Here is a 20,861-nt window from a genome sequence, read left to right on the forward strand (position 1 = left end):
TAAAACGTAGAGCATTTAATAACATACATGGGAAAATCAGAAAGAAAATTTGGATGCCAATTCTCCAACATCATTTCTATTATTTCTCATTAACATAAAATTGGTCATATATTTTGAACAACAGTGTTCCATGGCAACTTGGAATAATATATGCCTGTATTAAAAAAAGACTAATTAGAAAATGATTCAGAGTGAAAAACTAGTGAGTGACATTCTCTTCAGTAAATAACCAATATGCAACTTACTTACAAATCTCCAAATATCTATTCACATAAAAAAGACAAGGAAAATGAAGCAAAATCAAAGGTGTCTTGTAGAAATAAGCACCTCTCTGTAGGCACATGAGCTTGAAGGACAAGGTACCAATGGCTCCAGGTGTTTGCCATGTTAGATCAAGTTTGAAAGTCTTGATGTTATCAGCACTTGTCAGATGGTGCCCAAAAACGTGCATTTTGAGCTTGGGCCCTTTTCAGAGAGCTTCATATTCCAAAAGAAGACAAATGACCACTGAAATAACCTTTAATATCTGTTCTTTATGGAAGATTTTGTCTTATCAATTAGGAAATAACTATATCTCTAAACTTTACATCAGACTGCCAGTGGGTGCGCCTGATATTAATGCTCTTCACGATGCACCAGAGTGTTTATAATCACATAATATATGGTTCTACTTTAAAAAAAGAAAAGTGGGGGTTGGATCAGGACTTAAGTTTGATTGATAATATTCAATCTTTTCAGAGTGAAAAATATATTAAAGTAACTGCTGTGAGTCACCTAATTATCACCTCCTAATTAGGTGAAATCTGTATGAATCCTTTAGGTGTGCCACAGGTAAACTTGTGATGAAAAACCCAAGAAACAAGGTTGACTTCAACAGACTTGTGAGGCCTTCCAGTTAATGTTTGATAATAGTGATAAATTTCAACACAGTAACATATTGCATATGCAACTTATGGGTGTCATATATCCTTGCCCCAAAGATACAATATTTTTAAATGGGAGCCTAGGTGGTCTAGACATTAAAAATTTGTGATGATCTTTTAAGACTCTAACAACATTACCTCTATATTCAAAATAATATAAGTATACTAGGACAATTAATGAATACCAAAAACCTTTTGTTAAATATAAAATGCATTTCTGCCAAAGTGTTTTCAACAACTGAGACCTTGAAGTTCCACTAAACAGTGTTGGTAAGAACACAATGTTCTCCTTCCCCTGCATGACATTATGTCTATTATTAAAGAATGTTCTCAAAGAGCAATTTGCAATGTATTTTCAACAGAAACAACCTCAATAAGAATTGTATATATTCAATATTTGATTCAGAAATAGTTACATTCCCTTTCAATGTAATGTGAATCTTCCACAAGGAAATTTTAACCAAAGTCTTCCCAGACTGCAGTAAAAGAAATCTTTTATATACTTTCAAATACTGTGCCTTTTTATTTAAAACAGTGTAAACATAACAACTCAACACCACCAATGATTGGAAAAAGACTGGTTATGTGAACACTAATTTCCTTGAATGCCCCATGAAAATAAGGGTAAATAAAACAGACAAATCTTCAGGAGAAGTTTCAGTTCACCTTAGCAGTGGTAAAAATATTGCTTTATTCCAAATGAACATACAACACAATTTACTGTTCTTTTGGGGGCTTCCTGTGAACTGAAAAGTCTGGGCTTTGTGATTTCAACAATTTATTCTTTCCATATTAACCACAGAAGCCAATGTCTTGGTCCACAAATAGTAGACTTGCTACAAAATAAATAGTAATGAGGATGACGAGAAAGCAAAGGGTAACTGTCAATTTGATAATTGGCTTGTGGAAATCATTTAAATATGCATGATTCAAAATAAACACACATCCTCAACTTGCCTTGTGATACTGATATCATTAATGAGCCAATAGTTGTTCCTCTCAAAAGTATTCACACCAGAAAATGATCTTGACATTGTCAAGAGTTTTATAGGACCCCGCCATGCAAGTGACCTTGATCTAAGAACTTACTAACTGAACTTTATACTTGATAAATTTAAAGTGAACAGATCTGAGAGGGAAATTTTTTTTTCTGAATATTAAATTCCCTGATGTTTCAGAACAAATTTTAGCAAGCTTAATATGCACACACATGCACACACATACACACAATGAACACATGTGCATACAGCATACCTGTGCTCGAGTGAGCAAGCCCATACCAACGCCCGTTTGTGCGCGCACACGCACACATACATACACACACGCGTGCGCACACACGTGTGCGCACGCTCCCACACACACAGGCACACACACACTGAGAAACGCTCCTTTGGAGCCCCTACACAATCTCAAAGAAAAACACTTCTATTCGCATGGTTTTAGTGACACGACATTGTGATTTTTCTCATCTCTTTTTCTATAATAATTTCCTTCACACCTCCCTCTGAGATTCTGTGCCTTCAAATTTCAGAGGGAACTGGCACATGAGAGTAGCTAAGACTGCCCCCGATTACTCCTTCTATCTCTTGTCCTCCCCCTTCCAGAGTCTTTGTGTCGTTCTTCAAAAATGAAAGAGAAAACACTACATTGGTTGACATGACATAACCTGTGAGGAGGCTGTCGAGTGAATAGAAATTTAGGGGTTGGGACCAGCAAGCCAAATGCAAGAGCCACCCGCTCACTGGCACGTCCACCCTCAGGATAGAGCTTGTCTCTTTGAAACCGGGTAACTGCCAGTGCTTTTTTATGAGGACACTGGTGCGGTGGGGCTGAGGGTCTGAATCACCCACATCTACTAAGAGCCAAAAGAGGCCGGCGTTGGGACTAACTGAAATGGTATTCAGAATTCTACCCAAAAGCTTTAGTGGTAAGCTTTATCCCTCCTGAAACGTTTCTTTCCCTTTAAAAAAATATTTTGTTAAAAAACAGTATGATATGAGGGCGATAGACTATTTGGTTTCTTCTAAGTAGATGCTCTTAAATTAATGCATATAAATAATTTGTATTTAATTTCCTCTCTTTTCCTGTTGAGCAAAGCACAGAATGCACAGATTCCTCCATCTTAAGTCACTTGGTCAATGCAGAGTCTCTTTGTATTTCCTTTCTTAAGACAAATTGTGCCTCGCGTTCTGATTTGGCCGTGGGACTCAGGGGGAGAAAGGCTGTGTTTTCACTTGCACTGTCCTCGGTTTCTACGCTGGCCAGTTCATAGTCCTCTGACCGCCTGGCGTCAGTCAGAATTCGGATCTGCTCCTGGACAGTTTCTAGCAATATTTTCACTTCTTGTTGTTCTGCTATAAGACAATCGCTGACTGGAATACTCACATTGACAATATCAGCAGAGTAGGAGTTTTTGTACCATTTGATGCTTTTGACTTCAGAAATCCCTGGCATTTGCATGCAGGTTTCCTCTAGACCCACTGAAGGGATGATGGGCACGGAACTGGCCCGCGTGGATGAATAGCCCATCAGGTCCTTTTGATCCAAGCTATTAAAATAGGAATTTGTCTCTCTTGAAGGCAGTTGCATATTTATGGATGCATTTTGTTGGGTTTTTAAACCACTGGATGAATACCTGAAAAAGAAACATGGTGTTACAGGTTCTGCTTTCTGCTGTGCTTCCTTAGAGCACTATTCAGTCAACAAAGCACTTCCACATGCACCATCTCACTGAATTCTCACAGCAACCCCATGAGACGGATAATATGCTCCCAGTTAAACAGAGAAGTAAGCTGAAGCTCAGAGAGGTGAAGTGACTTGCCCAAGGTCACACAGAAAATAAGTGACAGACTGAGACTCAAACCCAGATCTTCTTACTTGAAGTCCAGGGATCTTTCAACACACCACAGCTGTATAGGCAGGTGGGGTATAGTCTTCCTGACCTCTATCCTAGAATACAAAGTAAATGGGGATTGAGCAGGTAAGTGTGGCCTTTCCATAGTGACAAACAGGAAACCCATAATGGCATTACTCCACTCCATCCATGTGACCACCCTCTCAGCCCGGGTTTAGTCTGTAGACTCGTGGCCACACTAGTTGGGGGCAATCAGGAAGCCCAACATGAAGCATCAAGGTGCTATCATCCTGAGTGTTTCTGCTTCACACTGAGTTTCGGGGACCAAATCCGATTTTCAGTGGCTCTCTACTCTGTAGAAACTGCCTCACTGCCAGATTGCTGAGCCTACAAATGGGATGGAGGCATACAATTCCTCTCCAGGGATGAACATGAAGTGAAGTCCATTGGGCCTCTACCAATATAGCAACTTTCCTCACATGGTTTCTGGAGCCAAGTAAGGTAGTTCGTTGGTGCACGGCAGTAGCTTGTCAAGAATGCTAAGGTACCATTCCAAGTCTTTGGAATATGCCAGGATCTGGCTAGCCCTCTTATTGCCTGTTCAGAGCCAGTGAATTTTCCAGTGCCAGAGAGTAGGGCAGGTATGTTGTAGATTCACAGAAATGTGGTTTGGGGTCCTGAACAGTAGTCCCTATTCTCTCAGTTGTTTGTCCTTAATTTAAATGTTAAATGAAACATTAAAATTTAAGCATAATCTAAACATATCCACCCTCCATAGAATAGGTCTTATTCCCCTTGTCTTGCATTACAATGCAAATAACAATCATGTTTATAAATGGAAAGAATAATTGCAATGAAGTGTCTTGCATACTAAATAGAAGTATTTATTGTAAGGACACAATCAGAGCAATTTAGGGGTCTGTCTTTTCACCAGGCAGTGAGAAAAGATGAGGATCAAATTTAGGTGTCTTTGTAGCTCCATCCCCTCTTACTATGCCTAGTACAGAGTTGGCAATCAATAAACCCTGATCAAGTGGATGCATGAATACATGAACAAATCTTCAAGGTAAGTGCCCCCCTTATATCCCAGTTAATGTCCATTTCACACATAATAACAGCTGACATTTGCAAAATGTTTTTTAAAAGCATGCTTATGTCTAATTACCTCATTTAATTTTTTAAAAACCTGTGGCTTATTTATTATTATTACCATGCAATGGATGAATAAACTAGATTAAGGGGCACTCAAGTGACTTCCCTCAAATTATACCTTTGGTAAGCAGCAGAGGAACAAGTTAATCCCAAATTGTTTGATTGTAATTCTTCTTATCAAAGCCAGAAATGAGTGGGCATCCTAAGGTGCACTAGAACACCTTTTTAGGGATGTATAATCTTTTTTACAATTATAGTCTAATTGTATAGTCATGTAGAAGGAAATTCCCTGGGGGATCTTATGCCTTTCACTTATACGTTATATGGTTGAAAATCTGACCCTAAAGTTTCTGTTCAATGTCTTAATTTCAATAAGAAAAAAGGGGTCAGATGTCAACCTGTTAGCATCACTAATATGCATGAAGATAGAGGATGTCTGCTTATCGCATTCACCAATGGCACAGACCAAGAAATATAATTGGGATAAAATTGTGTTCCCCATAGATATCTTCTGGGTGTATCAGTGGCTAGAATTTAACAGGTTGAAATGTGATGGTGACAGGTGCACATTCTTATACCAGCATCTAAATATTCCTTGTAAAACTGTTGGGTAAAGGCATAAATATCTCAGGGGACTTAGTAAATTGTAGTCTCATGACTACATTGGCATGATGACGAAGTAGTCAAAGGCAATTCAAACCAAACGTGGGGCAGTCTTCTGAATTACGGACTTGGGTGAGAAAGAGGAATTGCAATTAGCTTATGTGTCATCTTGCAAGTCAGGTATGGGACACATGGCTGGCAATAACTGAAATCTAGAATGTTACTATAACATGGAGAGGACTTCAAACAATTAGAACTCTCCAAAAATGTGATTTTGTTTTATATCAGACATGATTTTAAGTCCCAATGCCATTACAAGCTCTGGAATCTTAGACAAATGGCAGCCTCACTTATATTTTTTCGTTAATTAAAACAGGTGGAAATACTGACCTAGGGGAATTCCTCTGGGGACTAACCTAAGTAATGTCTCTGTGCTATTCAACCAGGGTCCTCTCTTCCTTCTCAGAATGAAAGGTCCCAGACTGGTATTTGAGTAGAAGCTACATACTACTCTCCAGAAGTTTAAGCGAGAGCTAAATTTCTAATGTGGTTCTGGATTAGAAGATACTTCAGAGTTCTGTGTCCCTTAAGAGTCACTGACTCTTTCACAAGTTTGATCCATAGCTTGTCATTCAGTGACTATAAAATACCAGTTTGAGCTGCCCTTCCTCTGATCTCTCACCAAAGAAATCACAAGTGCATTTCATCTGTAACTAGGGGAGTCAAAGCATCCTTTTAAAGATGAGAAATTCCAACAGTAGTCACTTGGTTTGGTTCCCAGGGATTCGGCCAAGGAATTTGTGTTTCTGCAGGGGACTCCGAGCCTCAGTTCCTGGTGTGCATGGCCTTGAAATCAACTGACTAAATTGAAGAGATCCACTTTTCCCTCCAAAGCCATACACTTAGCTATTCCATTTATATGTCATCATCCACGAATGTGATTTTCTTCACATTTCTTTCCCGGCTTAGTGGTTCATTTAGTCAGAAAGGCCAGTATTCAATCTTGGTCCTTTTACATGGGATATGCCACCTTAGGTTAGCCATTTAAACTCTGCTATTCTTAGTATGTTCATTTTTAAACTTCTTAAAGGATCACTTAAGTCTGTAAAGTTGCTAGCTCAGTGAGGTAGGTATTCAGTTTGGATCCCTTCTACTTTGGATCCCTTCTACTTTGAAGGTGGCCATCTACTTCTGTGATTCCATTTCTTCCTGTCTAGCATATGAAGACATGAGTTTGATTTGCCTGACAGAACCTAGTTCAGAGCTCTGTAAGCCGTTGCCATGGTTGTCCCAGGTCTATCATTTGGGGGTAAATCTCCTAAAGAATCTCCTCTTCGTCTCATTCCTTCATCAGACCTCCCTATGATATGTGCTGGGTTCAAGCTGGGCTGACGTAAGTGCCAAGAAGAGAAGTCCTGTACACCAGGAGCCTAACTAGCAGACAGCGCCCACACGCTTGATAAACAAGCAGCAGATGGCTGATAGCTCTCGTAAATTCATTCACTCCCCCTCGGGGCTAGGGCCAGATTTGAAGAGGGCCTTTAGCTGTGAAATTCTATTACCAATCCCATTTCCAGTCCGGAGAGCCGGTCAGTCCCCCAGGAGTGGAAAATAGCTGTTTTTAAGAACTGAGAATGAGATTGCTCCCTGAGATTCATTGTGCTGAGCACACAGTGACTTAGAGTCACCATTTATCAACATTGGGTGCATATCACACACAGGAAAATACACGTGGCCAGCCAGCTGGAGAGAATATTCCAAACCCAATGATGGTTGAACCAAAACAAAACTACCACTATGCAGACAATAAGTGTAAGTCTCCCAGGAGGTAAAAGACAAAGCAGTGCCTGAACATGCATGGAAATCTCTGAGCCTCTGAAGATTCATGTATGTAGGGTTCAAGCCTATGCCTGGCATAGGCTCAGAGCATCCTTAACATATGGGATGAGAGCCATAACAGTACCCAATGAAAAGAAAGACAGCATGGGCTGGGTTCTCTCCCCACCCACAAAATCTCTGAACTTGATTTCCCTTCACTCGTTCTCACCCGTATATATATTCCTAAGTAACAGACATTATTAGTGATTTAAGAATCATTATCCGTGCTTAGCGATTTAAGAAGAAAAGAAATGATGAAACATGATTAATTATAATTAGAGGCTAAATGCAAGCCCCTTTTCTAGATATAAGGCAAAGAAATATGCAAACTGCTTCTTGACTTGCATTATACATTTTGGACAACCTGGTTGTTATGTTGAATTTACAAACTGTCACCCCAGATCTGTACCAAAAGTATTTTACAGCCTATTTGGAATTGCTTCAAAATTACAAATTTCTTTCTGAAGAAATCTGTTGCTGAGCTTTGTCAGACAGGGCATTGCTGTATGTATAACTTGCCAAGAAGAAAAGGAAAAGGTAAGGCTCGGTGATAGATGTCTCCTAACTGCTTTGGCCCTCAGTTTGATATAGACAGTCTGGAAAGATCAGCCAGGCCAAAGCAGCATAGAAACCTGGCCTGCCTTATCCAGAGTGATAAAAAACAGATGCAACAAGAACCTGGCTTGAGTGAGAGAACGGATTCCTGAAAGTTCTGGAATAAACCCTAATTGCATTGCTCTTGAAATTAATAGCTCTCTAATAGTTCCTGTGACAATAAATGCCAGACTAGTTTTCTGCTTACTGTGTGTCAGTTACAAGCCCTTTACACATGTAATTTTTTTTTAATCTGCCCAACAACCCTTAGGAAGGTGGTATTATTTTGCCCAATTTATACATGAGAAAACTTAAGTTCAAAAGATAAAATTTTTTTCAAAGATGAGATTTAAACTCCAGTCAGTTTAAGGAAGGGCTACCATGTCTGACTGGGTGATTTATGCCAATCAGGTGAATGGGGGCTAAAATTCATCCTACTCCACTCACCATGCCATGAGCCCTTGAGGGTCTGCATCCACTTGGAGGAAAGGGCACCTTTTGCACTGCAAGAATGAACAGCAGCCCTGGTGTCCAAAGCCCATCTTTCCACACCTACACCACAAATGAACCTAGAGATCTGAGTTCAGCAAGTTGTACTTTGACAATATGCTGTCAACATTGACTGAGACATGTTCAAGAACACTCTGGGCAGAAGCAGATACTATATATAAATACATTACAGATTACTGTTGAGGGTATTGCCCACAATATTGATTAGAGAATTGAGTAATTGTTTTTCAAACCTAAGAATGAAGGAACACGTTAGTCCTCCTAAGAAATCTCTTTTTCTTTTAAATCAAAGACAAATCCCCAGTTGTTTTAGCAACTATGTAATATACTGCCTAGATAGCTATACACTTACTTGCTCCCTAGTGTTATTTTTCTGTCTCACATTTCCCTAATATCTGTTTTCATTGTACCTATTCTTTTTAGTTTATCTTTTGTGGAACAAAGATAGAAGTAAGCATAAATAGACTATTAATGACAAAAATCAATGAAGAAAACCCCAAAGAACATAATAACTCAATTGAAAGTTTGAACATTCACGACACCCTCCCTAAATTCCATTGCTTTTAAGACCTACCCTTGCCGAGGTATCATATCCTGGTCTGGGATCCTTGATTCCTCAAGTTGCTGATACGCTGGTCCCACGATGCCACCCAGCCTACTTCTGGGCGAGGGGGGTGTTCTCCTGAAGGCATTCCTATGGAGCATACCACTCCTTTGCCCTGGGCTGCAGCAAGAGGAGAGACTCCTGCTGGGATGAAAGAAAACCAACAGATTGATCCTAGCACGAACCTTGTATGTGGCTGCTCAAACTTTTCAAACACTGCCTTTTCACTCCAGATACTCAAAGTTCTAGATTAGGCTCTCCATCCATGACGGTAGAATATCTGCTAGGAGGAGACCAGAAGTTGCTGAATCCATTCACCCTTGCAGGAACTGAGACAAAGAGAAGTTCCCATGTTTCTGGCTTTCTAGTTTGGAGCACAATGGACTAAAAAAATCACAGGTTTCCAGCCAAAATAAGAGGTGGGCTTAAGGAATTCTCAAGCTCCTGATTCTCAGCCACCCTCATTATCCAGGATAGAGTAGCTATCTCTCTAATAAAAATAAAAATGGCTTTGTTATTAGATACTGACAAAAACTAAACACAGGAACTCCGAAGGGATTCACCGGGAAAAGTTCACTTGTGTTAGTGGTAGAATAAATAAACCTCATTTGAGTTGGCATTCTCTCCTTAACATATGTGCTAAATTCCAAGTTTACTACCTCAGATTTTCATCAATCTTGCGAAACTAAATTGGTTTTCTTTTGAATTTGCTTTTAATAAACATCTGATTATATATTTTCCTTGACTCATACACCCAAACACCTAAATAACCATGTTTTCAGATGCCATCACAGGGCAAAAGGCATACATGGGATATATCTTAGGTGAAATTGAGATTCCTACATAGATCATGCTAAGCAAAAGAGCTAGACTCTTTATAAAAATCAATTGCTAATTTGACTTGTTACCTATTCCATACCCATTTCCATCTCTACCCCACTGAATGTATCCTACAGCCATGGGGACTGGTAAGGAGAACTCTGTTCCTATGTAGACATTCCATGCGATGCCAGTTTATGTGGTCAAACTTGTTCTGCAGTGTTCAGATAACAAGTGAAGTTAGAATCTTTTGCTGTATTCTCATTTAACTCTAAAAATACCAATAAAGCCATATGGAGAAAGGTGAAAATCATTTTCAAAATTTCAACAAACCTATCAAGTTCTAAAGGGACCAGTTTCCCAAAGTAATTTTACCCATGTCACTACATTAATTGGTGTTCTGGAACTTTCTCTCCCAACATTACTGTTATTTCTACTTAGTAGATACAAAACAAAACATCTCATATATTTAAGATCTGAGTTTGAGAACCTGACATTTGAGAGCCAGGAGACACTTTCTTGGTTTTGGCAAAGTGAATGATCAAACTTTACCTTCTTCAAGCCAACATTAACTTCTCGAGTTTGTACAAACACTAGGTCATACCTTGCAACATATTATACCTTCATTCTTTATCATAATATTTCTTGTATGTTGACAACATGGGACTGCTAGTTAGGTCACTGAGGCCACAAGTTTAAAGAGTTCCAATAGCTCTTTTTTCCCCTCCCTTCTAGCATCTATCTCTATTATCCAGGAGCTATTATGGCGTCTGTGGGGGTACTCAGGGTTTGGTCCTAGAATTAGCTGCATCTGAGGGTGCATCTCAGGTCTGTACATTACTAGCAGCATGATACTGGGGGAAATATTTCTACCAGTCAGAGTCCTGAAGGGAAAGAGATGGTACTCTAATTTGGGTCACTGGGGAGATTTTACTATTTACAAAGGTGTCTTCAGTGTTTAAGGGGGGCGGGAAAGGCCAACATAGGGCACTACTGTATGTCGGGCCAGGTAACAAGGGAGGCTGTTTATATCACTGTAACTGAAGGGACAAGGGGAGGAGGAAACTATCAGAATGAAGAGGGAAGGGGAGTGGTAAGGAAAGGACCACCTGGCAGGCACTGTGGCCCCCGGGAAGAGGGACGAGGGATGTAGCTGAGGCGAGCAGGGAGGGAGGGCACAGAAAGACCAGGACTTCAGTCTCCACCCATCCTCCCATCTCCTGCCTGTGTTTTGTATTGACAGCAGACAAGAGAGCCTGCTGCTCTTTCAGTGCACAGGGCAAGGCAGAAAAAGGTAAAAACTAAATATGGGTCGGAGAGGTGCCAAAGGAAGGTATTAGCATCATGCTTCAGTATCTTCATAGGACTGCAGTAGGGCTAAAAGAGAGATTATGCATGGAGCCGGGCAGGGAGTAGGGGCTCAGTGCAATGAGCTCCCCTGACTCCTTCTCTTCACCTGACAACTCGGGGGCTCATGGTAATCACCGAAAATCCTGGTCTTATTTCACTCTAAAAACCCCACATATGTGCTGTCTATAAGAGAGTTATATTGCTAAAATGTAATGTAATAGGTATGACATAACATAATAGATTTTTCTTTAAAAAGCAAGAGGATTGTTTTCCCTTTGAACTAAACATGAGAAATAATGGCTTTGAATTAATAGCTTTGTTATAATGAGTTATCCAAATAAGTCATGTTTGCAGTGCACAAAAAAGAAATTAATTATTCATAGCTAGCCAAACTGTCACAACAACAAAGTCTTCCACTATGAACTAGTGACCCATCTTCAAAAACAGTTCTACACCTATTGATCAATCAACTATTCAAGCCTTCTAACCCAGTGGCATTCGGGAAGTTATAGAGCAGTTTGCAGGATGTATAAATCAGTGACCAGGTTATCAATCATGAAAACGTTTAAGTCTACTGCATGTTTTACAAAACAAAAGCTATGATATATTAAACTATAATTTACAAAGTTCTAAAAGCGCTTTATAAATCAACCCTTGCCTATCTATCAGGACACAATGTATGCCAACAAATACTGCAATGTCATTGAACCAAACAAAAAGGAAGATCTCTTAAAAATGTCCTTATTTGATTTGTGAGTGGTTCCTAGAAACATAGTAGAAGCCAAGTTTAAGAAGGGGGTATGTCAACAGACAAGGAATAAGGTCAGGTATTTGCAGCTCAAATACATTAGAAACTGTAATTCTTTTTTATTTCAACTTTAAAACATTGATGGCATAATACAGTCCTAGAATAATATTATACATAATTATTTTACTCGACTAGATGGGACACCACTTCAACATGTGTTATAATCCGCAGGAGAAAATGTTGTTTTGGAGAAAATATCCACCTTATAAAAGGCTGGTAATTTTGGACTTATTTCCCTAATTAAAGAACTTCCATTAGATCTAGTGAACTAAAATGCTCTTTTAACAAGAAACTCTCTGTAAATGCCTCAAATGATATCACCCAAAACTTGTAGTTAATAAATAAAGCCAAATATATTTCAATTCCAAGTTGAAAATATTTAAACCATTAAAAAAAAAACAAAAAACTTAGCAAACCTTTGGTATCTCAGTCTCTACTCACGTAGAATGAGGAAAAAAAAAATCACCATCCAATAATGAGGATTAGTGTACAGAGAACCTCCCAGTAAATGTGGCCAGCATCAAGAAAATCCTTTTTTAGGGCGCCTGGGTGGCTCAGTCGTTAAGCGTCTGCCTTCGGCTCAGGTCATGGTCCCAGGGTCCTGGGATCGAGCCCCACATCGGGCTCCCTGCTCTGCGGGAAGCCTGCTTCTCCCTCTCCCACTCCCCCTGCTTGTGTTCCTGCTCTCACTATCTCTCTTTCTGTCAAATAAATAAATAAAATCTTTAAAAAAAAAAAAAGAAAATCCTTTTTTAGGGGACTCACTGAGAGTCAAGGAAGAAGATAGTTTCCTTGTATAATGCATGTTTCTGTCATGGAGGTTTTCAAAACATTGCCTAGATATGTGAAAACCAAGGGTCAACAATATTTATCTGTTACCGTTGGGGGCAACTGGCTGTTTTTTCAAGGTTTTTTTTTTTTTTTAAATATAGTTGACATGCAATGTTATATTTGTTCCAGAGATACAACATAATGATTCTACAATTCTATACATGACTTGATGCTCACCATGATAAGTGACAACTACTATTTTGTACCTTCTCCTTTTTTGAAATTTTAATCTTTTCATATGTATATATTTAATTTTAAAATACTGTACTTCTCACTAAGAAAAGGATACTTAAATCACTGCACAACTTCCACAAAGACTGAGGTTATTACATTCAGATGCACATAAACATAACATCAGTCCCAAATTTTGGCACTTGGTTTGGGACGAAGACTGCATCTTTGGAGTTTCAGATTTTTGTATATGAAATGCAGCACGTGACTAGAAGATGCTAAAAAACTTGCTTGGACTCCGAATGTTATGGTATTTATAAGATAATCTTGTGTTTGGCTTTCTACCCCAAAGAACCAATTTCTGTGGTCAGCTTGCAAAAGAGTGCCACCCCATTAATAACAGATCTTATAATCCCAAGGAGAACACCTGCCAAGCTTCCTCCCCCTGAAAAGTTTTCTTTGTGTAAGGACCATGTTGGAAGACCTGGAGTGTGTCACATCAGCTGCCTAGGGAAGAATTAGTCATTAAATTTGCAGACGGTGATAAGGCAGGCTAGGAGAAATCATGTTTTTAATAGTTTTTCAGAATGCAATTGTTTCATTCACTGGTCTGTGTCTGCAGCTTTGATGAGTGTTGTTAATAGTTCCTTCAGGCTTCTTACAGGGGCATGGCTGCCTGCTGTCAGCTTTGGTTTACTGGCTGTCAGCTGCTTGAGCATCCACTCCACGGAGAACGAAGGGGAAGCAAGAACAATCATCTCTCCTGAATCAGGTTGCCATTTGCTGGCCTGTGTTGTCCAGCGTCAGACGTAGTGTGAACGTGCCCATCCCCACCGTGAGTAGCTCCCTGTACCTGTGGTGCTTGACAGGCTGGCTTCCTCTGTCAGGAGAAGGGACCTCTGGGAAGGACTGGGGGCCGGCAAAACTTGACTCCATCATTTTCTCCAATGCAGTCACAGGATGCCTTTCCGCCTTTGAATACTGTGGGAAACCACATGCACAGAGTTGAGCTGGAGGATAAATTATGAGAGGAGGGCCTATAACACTATAGCTAGATATTGAGAAGTGACTGAACTTGCCAGTAATTTGTCCACTGGGCACCTGATCAGGAGAACGACAGAGACATCACTGGCATCCCATTTCTCACACACTGAGTATGGTCTCCGTCCTCCCCCCAAACTCTGCTTAGATAAGGTCCATCCAGGAGGGTTCTCCACTTTAGAATTTAAAATATGTCTTCTCATTTCCATTTACACCCATGGCACACTGTGCCTGACAGGCAAAAACACAAGTATTTTTTATTCGATATACATTTTGTACACACAGGAATTAATTAGTAGCTGGACTACAAATAATAGGGATTCAATAAATAGTGATTGAACGAACTTCGGAACATTCTCAGAATTACGAGGATATTGATTCAGAGTACCTGCCCTCGGCACTCCACCATTCTCCTCCTTCAGCCTTTGCCAAGTAGTTACTGGGCTTAATAAGAGAAATTTGTGAGCATTTCACTCTTTATAGCTAGTAAGCTGTGGTTTCACCTTTGACTATGATATCTTATAAGGCCCAGGAGCCTTTGGGGAAACCTATAGAGATGACACATTAAGAAAAACTTTGCCCCAAGGGAAATATCATATGGTATCTCAACCAGGCAGCAAGCTGTCGACTTTAATACTCCCGGGACACATAGCTCTTGAACAGGCAACAAGGGCTAGCAGGTTTCTCTTCCAGAAACTCCAGATAAAAACTATCCTGACAAATGACAATTTTAGAATGCTAACCAATCCAGAGAAAATTTCGAAATCTGGATATTCATATCTAATGTATGAACAAGAATTTTACAGAACAACGAAGACAGATATGCAATATACATATGGAAAAGTGTACAACTGCATTCATTGTAAAGGGATAAAAATCAGAATAGAGAAAATTAAATTTCAAGAAGATCTAGTAAAGGTACAGATTCAAGAAAATTAGAGTTGGTACTAATATGTTGGGGTACAAATTGCCAATATGTTCCAAAATGTTAAATATACACACTCTTTGATCCAGAATGTTACTTCTAGGACTTCCCATCATTAATATGATTGTAAAAATTCAAAATAATATCATCACTAGAGTATACCAGTGGTACAGTTTTTAATAACAAAACAAAATAAATATAAAACACAAACAACTGGACACAATAGAAATATCCACAAATGAAAACTACACAACCATTGAAAAGAATAAAATCAAGGTACAAAAAAAGTATGCATAATATGAATCCATTTGCATAAATAAGGAAAATGAAGTGAACAGATATACATATATTGCAAGTGTGTATATGTGTATATACATATATTTAGTTTTATGTATACATATACACACACATATATAGATTTTGTATGTACATGTACATACATATTTCTATGTGTGCATTTGTGTGTCTGTGTGTTTCCCATGCAACAACACAGGATGCAGATAAAAAAAAAAACAACTATTAACTGGATGTTATCCTTGGGGAAAAGTGTATCAGGGGATATGGGTTACTGAGATTAGGCAAAATGTCAAGGTTATGTAACTAACCTTAAGATTTCAATCTCTACTGTTTTCTTCTTAAGTACTTCCAAAATAAACCACATAGGGGCAGTCATAACCATGTCTTGAAACACTATCTCAATTCTACAAAATGGACTCACATAAGCAGGTCAGACTTTTTGCAAAATGGAGTAAATTGACACAGAAAAAAAAGACGATATGGAGATAATTTGGAAAAGGTGGCTATTTTCAATAATCCAAAATTACAAAGATCCAAAAAATGATGTAAATACCTTCATGTGTGCTTTTTTATTGACTAATTAATGTTAATTATTACTAACCATCCATGGGAAAAGTGCAATGAATAGACATGTCACTGGAATATAAACAACATTCTTTCTATCTGACCTTCAGGTTCTATAAAAGACCAACTAAGTGTTTGTTTGTTTTTTAATCCCAATTTTTAATAAATTGGTTTAGAAGACAAACTTGGATGCCTGGAATATTCAGCTACAGAAACAAGTGAGATGACCTGGAGAGATCTGTGGCAAATGGGAGGCGGTAAGTCTCTGCTCCTGCAGAGGTCTATGGGGGCCACATCAGCCAAGTGTTTCTGCAGCATCTAGATATTCTAGAGAAAACCTCTGCTTCTTTTTTGGGGGGGGATACCAATCAGTTTTTATTTTTATTTTATTTTAATTCTAGTGTAGTTAAAATACAGTGTTATATTAGTTTCAGGTGTGCAATATAGTGATCCAATAGTTCCATGCATCAAGATAAGTGTGCTCTTAATCCCCATCACCTGTTTCACCTATCTCCCTTACCCACGGCCCCTTTAGTAACCATTGTTTGTTCTCTATAGTTAAGAGTCTGATTTTTGGTTTGTCTTTTTTCTTTGTTCATTTGTTTTCTTTCCTAAATTCCACATATGAGTTAAATCATATGGTATTTGTCTTCCTCTGACTTATTTCACTTAGCATTATACTCTCTAGCTCTATCCATGTTGCAAATAGCAAGAGTTAATTCTGTTTTACGACTGAATAATATTCCTATATGTTTGGGTATACACACACACACACACACACACACACACACACACATCCCGTATCTTCTTTATTCACTCATCTATCAATGGATGCTTGGGCTGCTTCCATAATTTGGTTATTGTAAATAATGCTGCAATAAACCTATGAGGGGCATATAGCCTTTGCTTTGAATGAGACTTTTGATCCTGAAAGCTAAAAGGTTTTGTTAAAAATCCTGGATTAAAGTTTTGAATAGAATCAACCTGATTATGTTCTGTTTATTCATAGTGTCTATAATAGATACTATGTTCTAAATCTTTTCTTTCAAATGCTTGCATTGTTGTTATACAGTTGCTTCCGATTGTACTATTTTGGTCAATTAACACAAATTTACTTTCAAAATTTATTTTTTTGGATTTTTCTTCTCTCTCACAGACTTTATGAGAATCATTTTCATTTCAGTGGCTGCATTTAACATGCGATTCAGGTTTAAGTTGCTATACTCCTATCCAGGGTTGGTTGGAGTTCTCAGGAGAACCCAAAGATGAAACAAACAAAAGACACTAGTGGATTTTAAAGCCCTTGGCATCTACAGCTACAGCAAACATTAAATGAAACCCACTGCTAACCAAATTAACATAAAACCTACACTAAACATCTGTTTACCTCAGGATTATCCAATGTATCATGTCTACTTTTTAACAAAAAATTATAAGGCATACTAGAATATATATACATAAATGAAGTCTGAAGATGCAAAATAAGGACCACAACTTGACTCAGATACCACAGAAAAGTTGGGATGATCAGACATGGAATTTAAAATAAGCACAATAACTATGCTTAGAGCTGTAAAGGGAAAGGTAGACAGCATGTGAGAACAGATGAGTAGTGTAAGTAGAGAGATGGAAACTCTAAGAAATACTCAAAAGTAAACTAAATATAAAAAATACTGTAACATAAATGATGAATGCACTTGATAGGCTCATCATTAGAGTGCACACAACCAAGGAAAGAATCAGGGAACTTGAGTATTAATCAACAGAAACTTCCTGACATGAAACACAAAACAAAAACAATATATTTAGAAAAAAAGAAGAGAAAAAAGAAAGGAAAAAATGAATGATAAAATTGAAAAACTGTTGAAAAATTTCAAATGGTATAACATATGCATAACTGGAGTTACTGAAGGAGAAGAAAGAAAATGGAGCAGGAAAAATATGTGAATAGTAACTGAGAACTTTTCAAAATTATTGACAGACACCAAACCATAGATACAGGAAGCTTACAGAATATCAAAACACCAAAAGGATAAATACCAAAAAAATCTACATCACAGCATATCATATTCAAACTGTATTTTTTTAAAAAGGAAAAAGAGAAGTAAAGAAAAAAATAACACAAAAATAAAATAAAATGCTGAAAATAAAACCAAAGAAAATAAAAACCTGCTTATAGAAGAAAAAGATGAACAAATATAGTGGAATTCTAACCAGAAATCATGCAAACAAGAAAAGACAGGAGTGAAATACTTAAGAATAAACACCAAACTGAAAATATATCTCTGGTTAAATTATCCATCAAAAATAAAGGAGAAATAAAGACTTTCTTAGACCAACCAACAAACAAAAAACAGGAAATTCATCACCAGCAGACTTGTCCTGCAAGAAATTTTAAGAGAAGCCTTTCAAGGAGAAACAAAATGATATAGGTTAGAAACTCAGATCTACCTAAAAAAGGAAAAATGCCAGAGAAGTAATAAGTAAAAGTAAATTAAAATATTTTATATTTCTTATTATTAATAGATCAGTTGAAAAAAGTGTTTGTTCAAAATAATTGGGTATTGTGGATATACTGTATACACAAATTAATAATTGGCAGCAATTTTATAAAGAACAGGAGAAAGGAATTGTGAATACTCAATTATAAAATACCTGGACTAACCAGGTATTTGAAAGTAGACTTAGATTAGTTGTAAATATATATTATAAAATCTTGAGTAACCACTAAAAAATTATAAAAAGAAGTATAATTGATATGTTAAAAGAGGAGAAAAAATGGAATCACACTAAATAATTAAAACCAGAGAAGGAAGAAATAGAAAAGAACAAAAGAAACAAAGAACAGGTGCAAAGAACTGAAAATGGTTATAAATATGGAAGATATTAATTGAACTATATCATTAATCACTTTAAATATGAATGGTCTAAATACACTAATTAAAAAACAGAGATTATCAGCATGTGTGAGAAAAAAACCCAACTATATGTTGTCTATAAGAAACCCACTTATATAAAGACAGAGATAGAATAAAAGTAAGAGAGGAGGTAAAAATATATCATGCTAAAAGAAAGCTAGAGTAGATATAATAATTTCAGACAAAGCAGACTTCAGAACAAGGAAAAGTTTTAGGGACAAAGAATGATGTAAAAAGTATCATTTACTTAATGATAAAGGGCTAATCCTCCAAGAAGATAAAACAGTTCTTAACATTTATACACCTAGCAACAGAGCATCAAAATTCATAAGGCAACAACTGATAGAACCTCAAGGAGAAATAGACAAATCCACTATTATACTTGGAGTGTTCAACACCTGTCTATTAGTAATTGACAGATTCAGCAGTCAAGAAATCATTGAGGATATAGTTGATCCACATAGCACTTTCAATCAACTGCATTTAATTGATACTTATAAAATACTTCTAAAGTGGCAGTCTACACTTTCTTTTTGAGCTCATGGAACATTCATCAAGATAAATCACATTCCTGGCTATAAAATACATCTTAAGAAATTTTTTTAAAAGATTTTTTTATTTTTTAAGTAATCTTTACACCCAGCGTGGGGCTCAAACTCACAACCCTGAGATCAAGCGTCTCATGCTCTACTTACTGAGCCAGCCAGTTGCCCCATCTAAAGAAATTTTTAAGAGATAGAAATCATAAATAGTATATTCTCAGACCATATTGCTAGAAATCAATAAGAAAAAGATAAATGGAAAATCCAAAACTCTTTGGAGAGTAAACAACATACTTGTAAATAACAGAAAGCTCAAAGAAAAGTCACAAGAGAAATTTTAAAATATTTTTAACTAAATGATAATGAAAATACAACTTATCAAAATTTGTGTTAGGTAATCAAAGCAGTGATTAGAGATAAATTTACAACATTAAATTCTTATATTTAAAAAGAAGAAATATCTAAAATCAGTCATCTGAATTTCTACCTTAGGAAACTAGAAAAAGAAGAGTAATTTAAACCTGAAACAAGCAGAAGAGAAATAATAAAAGAGAATTAATAAAATTGAAAACAGGGGTATCTGGGTGGCTCGGTTAAGTGTCTGCCTTCGGCTCAGGTCATGATCCTAGGGTCCTGGGATTGAACCCCACATTGGGCTCCCTGCTTGGCAGGAAGCCTGCTTCTCCCTCTCCCACTCCCCACCCTGCTTGTGTTCCCTCTCTCGCTGTGTCTCTCTCTGTCAAATAAATAAATAAATCCTTTAAAAAATAAATAAATAAATAAAATTGAAAATAGGAAAAGAATAGAGAAAATCAACAAAAGCAAAGCTGATGCTTTGAAATGATCAATAGCATTGATAAATCTCTGGTTAACTAACCCAGAAAAAAAAAAAAGAGAAAAGATTATCAATAACAGAAGTGAAAGAGGCCATCACTACTACTCCCATGGACAGAAAAAGGTTAATAAAGGAACACTATGAATAACTGTATGCCCTCAAATTTGATCTCTTAGTTGAAATGGACCAATTTCTTGAAAGACCCGTGTCATCAAAGTTCATGCAAGAGGAAATAGGTAAGTTTAATCACCCTGTATCTATTAAAGCAACCTCCCCATTAACAAAATAAATGTCATTTAGGAGATCTGGAGATTCTAGGAAGGAATACAAACTTTGCTAAGGGAAAATGACTGTATTATAAATATATGAAAGAACATTAGTGGGAGGTGGGGATCAGAGGCATGCTGTCCTAAGTAACTTTGAAATGAGTGGAATCTGTAGACTAAAGGAAAAGTACTGCTCATAAACACTATCTGGCTGATAGATATATCTTTGATCTGTCTGCTGAGAGGGCTTAGAAGCAAGGACATACTCAACAAAAACCTCCAGAAAACCTATACTGAACTGATGAAGTATGTCAAAATGACACAGGAACCAACCTGAAAGAGCTACCAATGGCCACAGCTGAAAGAAGTTGATATA

The 20,861-nt window shown here is 37.5% G+C and overlaps 1 protein-coding gene across 7 annotated transcripts in view; it reads right to left on the minus strand.

Moving 5' to 3' along the window:
• Positions 1 to 1,416: 1,416 nt before the first annotated feature.
• NRG3 (neuregulin 3) overlaps positions 1,417 to 20,861 on the minus strand; it is a 998,799-nt gene continuing 979,354 nt past the window's right edge. For 2 of the 7 annotated variants that reach the window (XM_078077499.1, XM_078077497.1), the window contains exons 7-10: positions 13,951 to 14,078; positions 9,089 to 9,262; positions 3,801 to 3,872; positions 1,417 to 3,558 (exon numbers count right to left, since the gene is read on the minus strand). In XM_078077499.1, the coding sequence (XP_077933625.1) occupies positions 3,051 to 3,558; positions 3,801 to 3,872; positions 9,089 to 9,262; positions 13,951 to 14,078 (882 nt within the window). In that variant the 3' untranslated portion in view covers positions 1,417 to 3,050. The remainder of the gene's footprint in view (positions 3,559 to 3,800; positions 3,873 to 9,088; positions 9,263 to 13,950; positions 14,079 to 20,861) is intronic. The other 5 variants (XM_078077503.1, XM_078077501.1, XM_078077502.1 and 2 more) reach the window with 3 other exon arrangements.

Source organism: Halichoerus grypus, chromosome 7, assembly GCF_964656455.1.
Source record: "Halichoerus grypus chromosome 7, mHalGry1.hap1.1, whole genome shotgun sequence".
NCBI classification, from domain to species: domain Eukaryota; kingdom Metazoa; phylum Chordata; class Mammalia; order Carnivora; family Phocidae; genus Halichoerus; species Halichoerus grypus.